We start from the raw sequence: 6702 nt of genomic DNA, 5'->3' as shown, positions 1-6702 counted from the left end.
GTTGTGCCCCCCCCCCCCACCTTGATTTTTTTGTTACATATAGTCCCTCTACTTTAATTTTGTACATATTAGGCCCAAAAATATAAAATTTTGGCCATGGCCCCCCCTATTCACCGATTTTTATACATATTATACTTCCCCCCCCCCCCACCAAATCAAATGTTGAAGCTCCGCCCCTGGTGGTGGTGAAAGTGACGACCAAGGTTCTTCGAGTGAGAACTGATAGATTTTTCACAAAGCGTGTGAGATTTTTTGAAGGGGTGGTAGGGAAGAGGGAGTACGGGGGAGAAAGGCAAGCATAGTGCACAAGGGTTTTTTATAAGTACCCCTCTTTTTCCAATTACACCCCTGTTTTGAGTTTTTGTCTTTTGTTGTTTTTTTCTTTTTTTCCTATTTTCTTTTTTTGTGGTTTTTAATATATTAAGTAAAATAGTACATGCACGATTTGTCGCTCTTGATTCAAGTTTTGCATAATTTCTCAAATATGTTGCCACTATTGATGAATTTACTAGAGTTTCTCAATCTCTTAAAAAGGAATTCCACTCAGCATCTATCATGTAACGTCCTCTGCAATTAGTAAATGTACTTTGAGATATGTGACATCTACAAAGTATCTGAATGGCCGATAGGAATACTTTTTTACATACATTCATCAATGCTATCTCTCTGTCAGTAACGATCACACATGGGCTATCATATCTATTGATTATGGCCTTTAGACAATTTAAAGCCCAAATGTAATTGGATTCCTTTTCTTTATCTATGAACCCAAAACCAATGGAAAATGTCCTGTGTGTTGAAGTAACACCAACAATCTCCAAAAGAAAAGGTATGTTATACCTATTAATAAAAGAAAAATAATTAGTATAACAAACATATAAGGCATGTTACGCCTATTAATAAATACAAAACAATTAAAAATAAAATATTTTTACTTGTTAGTCTTGTAGGTGAATCCATCATCATAACCTGTGGAAATGCATGTCATATTTCCAATGATGTTGGGTGAACAAAGAATAGAACTTTCAAGGCATTGGTTGTATCATTTACATGATGGTTAAATATATATCCTTTTGAATGCAAAAATCCGAAGACAACTTGAATTTGACTCTGATCTACACACCCATCCATTCGAAGTTTGTAACACTCCTAATAAATTGTTGTTAGTGTAGTAACATTTTTGGAATTTTGTCTTTTTAGCGCCGGTAGAATATCCCGTGCGGGGACATTATTTATCTTCATTTCTTTAACCATCTTTTATTCATTTGGGGTTAACCTCCTTGCAAATGAGTAGCCCTCCATATACATTTTTGGTTCATAACTATGTTCATCATTTTTTCCCTTTAACCTCTAAACGTCATCTGACTTATAGTAACAAGCAAAATTACGAATAGACAATTTCTTTTTCTGGACCCGGTATTTTTGGTGGATGTCTCCGGACCTCTTGATAGACCACCCACTCACCCAGTGCAAAAGAACTTATAATTTATTTAGGAAGTGTGTGAGAGTTTTGAAAAGATAATGGGATAAGATGGAGTACATAAGAAACAATGAACAAAGTCTACAAGCTACATTTTAAAAGCATGATGTGCTTTTATGCAGTGTTTATGATTTTGACATATATTAATGTTTACAATACTATCTATCAAATAATTGACGTGTAAGTTACATATCTTATAGGTAAATTACCTTAATTATAAGGGAAAATGACTGTAATGAAGCTTCAAAATGTTCAAAAAATAACATTGTTGTTTTTTTAGTACAAAAAGTATCATTGAAGTATATAGTTTGTAGACAAAATACCACTAAAGTATACATTTGTTAACATAAAACCTTTTGGGTAACCTGTTACCTCATTACCTCAGGTAAACTAATGACATGGCATTTTAAATGACTTGGCTTATTTATTGCTTATTTGGCACTTTTCTTACTCACTCGTTAATAATAAATAAGAGTATTTACACCTTCACCAATCATCTTCTTCACAACCAACACCCACCATCGAACCTCTGTTTTCCTCCATAGCCACCATCAGCTTCCACCTTAAGCACTATACCTCAAAAACACCACAAACCATACTCACCACCCTATCCTCTATTCATCACCTCAACCGGCCGACTGACACCCACTTACCCATTGCTACCACCTGCCAAGAGAAAAAAAAACACTACACAACCTTCTGAAATCGAAACAACCACAAGACCAAGACCGGTTTCCACTACTGTCATCATAGAACCTAAAACCATCACTCCCGTCTTCCACCATAAACACACCCATCTCTACCTTACACCACCTTGAAACACCCTGTCGAACGAATCATCACCACCTGTATCGAAACCGACTTCAACCCCTATGAACCGAACATCAAACCCGCTCTACATATACCCTTGATTTGTGTAATCTCAAAGCAAGATGACAAATTTTATCGAAGGAAGAATATAACTAGATTGACACAACCCACCAACTATGTAACCAACAAAGCAATTTGCAGATACGTAGGTGAAAGGAATCCCAACATCTTCAATGGCTTTTCTCACCACCATTTTGTCATCAAAAGTCACTCGCCTTGGTTCCAACACATCTGCCATTCTTGCAGGATCACTACCAAACTCAAAAGGCAAATATAACATACTATTAAAGTTAGTGAAATTTTATACATACCTATGATTTGTTAAAAACTTCTCAAAAATCATTTAAAAAGTAATGATAATATGACTTATAACAGTGTATACCTTAATGTTTCCGGCCTCTTTGATGACATCGACAAGTTTGAGCCGAAGGAGGATTTGATGGCTACAGATATGAACACTGGAGACTACACATATCACTAGGTCTACTTGCTTCAAGCTTCGATAAGGTTTCGATAATCACCCTTTAAACACCAACCAACCACCTTCACTTGCACCGTTGAACACCATCCTCCCTACCTCCTCCGTGAACCACCATTACCAACCATCATCGCTTCCATTACCACCTAAACACCCGATAAACAAAACCATTGAAATTGATACTGATTTTGAACAAAAAAAATGCAAATTTGCTTACCTAAAATCAAGAGATCAAATTTACTTACCTTAAATCGAAATCAGGGGATCGTGAGACCGCCTGCTGCTTCCTTTTTGAAATTGCGATGATGTAGTCAGTGGTGGCTAGAGTCGGCAATGGTGTGGTGGTCGAAGTCGGAAATAGGTGAGCGGTGTGATTAGGTTACACCAGTGGTCAATGATGAAGGAGTCAATTAGGTTACCTACAATAACAGGTCACCACACGATTATATCTGAGATAACCGGTTAAATGGTATTTTTATACTAAAAAAAAATCAATTATATTTTTTAAACATTTTCAAAATTTTATTACCTTTTTAGGTCATTTTCCCTAATTATAATGTCTATATAAAGTTGGACACAAATCCTCAAAGATCCTCACAATAGTCCAAAATAGCAATACGGTGCAAAACCAATAATGCACAAATCCTCAAAGATCCTCACAATAGTCCAATGTAACAATACCTTGCAAAACCAATAATGCACAAGAATATGTCAAATATATTGCACAGCCAATTTTTTAAAAAATTTTTTTGTCAAGATACCTTAACATGTCAAGCTCATACATTTACTGATTTACTCTTTTCCCTTTTAGTACTTCTAAGTACTTAAAATCTCATCTAGCGGTCCCTTTAAAATGTAGTAAATAAGTACTTCTTAGGCAAAGATCAATGCAAGGATGTCTAGAAGTGGTATATATCATGCTTTATAGGATCCAAAAATAAAGTTGCTGCATTTGGAAAACTAACAGCTTCCACAAACATCCCAAAAACCAAATACATAAAATGTTATAAATTTCATATATTAATGCCACAGAGGATGTGTAGTTACTTAGAATGCTATCAATCAAGATATATTATTAACAATTCCTTATTATTCCTTCTCAACCACACTTGCAACAAATCATGTACCAACACTGAGGTTGTTTCCAATCCCGCTAAACTTTCTAATGATCATGAAAGACTAACCCATATGTATGATACTTCTCATTTTCTCATGTAAGATCAAACTTGAAGTCAAATCCTCCTTATTCACGTATGCCAGTGTAGTCCTTCCTAACATAAAACCATTGAAAGATTATTCTATGGTTGTCATATTTGTGATGTTGTAGCGCCACATTTTCTTGGAAGCTTAAGGTCCAATGTACCTTGTCACCATTCATACTTATACAGCTCTTTACCATATGGAAAATACAATGTTCATGTGTCCGGTCATACTCGTCATCATCATCTCAGGGCATCCACAGTCCATTAAACTCTATAGAGTTCAATAGATTGACACATCATCCATTAAACATATATACAACATCACCCACAACCCATTAAACACATATTCAATCATAATCATCACTTTATTCATTCTATTAAACCACTTAATGATTATTCAACTCATTCATTCTACTATACCACTTATCATCACTCACAATCCATTAAATTCCCATTAAATCCTAGTCATCATCTTATTCAACTCTTATGGTGCTTCTCATATTAAATTCTAGTTATTGCATCCGCTACATATTAATAATTCATTTTATTAGATTAAAATCCTCAAAAAACCAAGATTACAACTAGAAACTATAGGTAGATTAACGTAATGAGTTTCACAACTTCAATTTATTATAATGCTCCAAAGATAGTAAATCAGAGGGTGGCACTAGTGACCACATCCACTAAAGTCCTGAAATTTTGATTAGAACTCCCGTTAGGTCTAACAGCCTCGTGAGCAAGCTCTTTCAAAGCTTCAATCCTCTCCTTCATCTTTTTCGACGATTCATTGAACGATAATACATGTTCAAGAGCACAACCAGTTCCATCTTTCGTGAATTTCCCGCCTTCAATTCTCACCCCTATCCCCCAAACTCTCTCAACCATCCAAGTATTCATCTGTTGATCTCCAAAAACCGGCCTACATATCATCGGAACACCAGCTCCAATGCTCTCCGATACAGACTTCCATCCACCATGTGTTAAAAACACACTTATTGCGATATGCTCCAACACTTGTACCTGTGGTGCCCATGATACAACTTTCCCGAATCCATTCGCAGTTGTTCTCTCCAAGAACCCATCTGGTAAAAGCTTCATGGAATCTTTGTTTAGTGACCAAAGAAACGGGGTTCTGGTCTCTTCAAGTGTTTCAGCCAAAGCGACTAACTCATCTGGCAGAAGCCGGCCGATTGTGCCAAACGAGATGTAGGCCACTGATCTTGGCTTTTGATTATCTAACCAAGAATTGCATGAAAATTCATCAACTTTAGACGATGGTTTTTGTTTGGAGATGAGATGGAAGGGACCAATGTTGAGAAGGCTCTTGAATTTTGAAGAGAGGTTTTTGGTGAGATCAATGTCTAGTCCTTGAAATGAATTTACGAGAACAACGCTGGCTTTGTCTAGGGTTCTTCCCATGTTATGTAGCATGGTTGAAAATGGTGAGTCGAGGTGTCCAAAGAGGACTCCACCTGGTAAGTCGCCTAGTCGAATCTTCGAGAGTCCAGGGATCAAGTCACCCACTTCATTGTCAGGCGCTAATGAATTACCTGTGCATGAAGATGCATATCTTAACTGTTGTATAGTTTGTGTATATAGATTTGTTTACTGAAATAAAAAGAAAAAGAATACGTTGATTACGTTCAGATCATGTTCAGTTTACCTTTGAGTTCAGCACCTTTTTCTCTAATGAGGTCAGTGTAAAAATGTGCAGAGAGAGAACAAGTTCCGGCACTCCAAAACGACACCCAAGGAATTTTCAAATCCTCCGCCATCTGACTGGAAACCCAAATAAAAGCACTCACCACCAGGCAGCCGATTCTCAGTCCAATATCCTCCTCCGCCACTTTCACGCCCCTCCTAAACTCCTCCTCCGCCACCGCCAGAAACAAGTTAATATCCTCTTGAGGTTTCCCCGCAAAAACATAATCCTCTGGTATGCCGTCGGACACATCATACGGCCGTATGTTGTCACAACTGAGCTCAGAAAACAATGCCCGATTAGATTTTCCGGTGTTGAAGAAGGAGAAAACCACCGTAGGGGCGGCAGAGGCTAGTTTCTGGACTAGGCTTAGAAGGACCGGAGGGTGTGAAGCGAAAGGAAATGCAAGCACTGCAACATGTCTCTGCCATACGCCGACTTTAGTGTTGGTGGTCTCCATTTCCGTGTCTTTACTTGTGATTGGAAATTTGATGTTATCATATGTGAATTTATAGGAAGATTAGTTGGTGATCATACAGCTACTTGGTTGCTGCAAGTTGTCGGACAAGGCCACGAGCCACGGAGTATGATGGTGTGTGCAGTGTGCGTTCGTTGAGTCGAAGTAGGTGGAATGAACGGCTCTCAAGATTTGGACACGCAACATATATAGTCAGAAATTCCATTATTAGGATATAGTCACTTGTCGAGTGGTAGGTGTGTTATTTTCTAAAAATGGGACCTTTCCGGTTATTTCAATGTTACAATTTGACCCTTTTTATTTATGGGAGCTCATTTTGCCACCGAGGCTTTTTATGGATCGGTAAGAATCTACTATAATAAATAAAAGTTTTTTGCCACATGTCCTCTTCTCATTTATTTGGACACATAGTATTTTCTAAAATTTTTAAAATTTTTATTTTCCACTTGTCATTTTATTGTATTTTTTATTTTATTAAATTAAAATTCTACA

General features: G+C 37.1%; 1 protein-coding gene across 1 annotated transcript; it reads right to left on the bottom strand.

Annotated features, from left to right (window-relative positions):
• Window positions 1–4559: 4559 nt before the first annotated feature.
• On the bottom strand, window positions 4560–6294 carry LOC145065876 (anthocyanidin 3-O-galactosyltransferase F3GT1-like). The gene is made up of 2 exons (XM_079012973.1): window positions 5694–6294; window positions 4560–5580 (listed from the first exon to the last, which is right to left on the bottom strand). Exons 1-2 carry the CDS (start codon window positions 6190–6192, stop codon window positions 4685–4687), a joined length of 1395 nt encoding a protein of 464 aa, XP_078869099.1. The 5' UTR covers window positions 6193–6294; the 3' UTR covers window positions 4560–4684.
• Window positions 6295–6702: the final 408 nt, after the last annotated feature.

This window comes from Lactuca serriola, chromosome 8 (assembly GCF_051521515.1).
Source record: "Lactuca serriola cultivar US96UC23 chromosome 8, Lser_US96UC23_V15, whole genome shotgun sequence".
NCBI lineage: Eukaryota > Viridiplantae > Streptophyta > Magnoliopsida > Asterales > Asteraceae > Lactuca > Lactuca serriola.
Note: the sequence above shows the minus strand (reverse complement) of the source record. Positions and strands in the feature narration are given on the sequence as shown.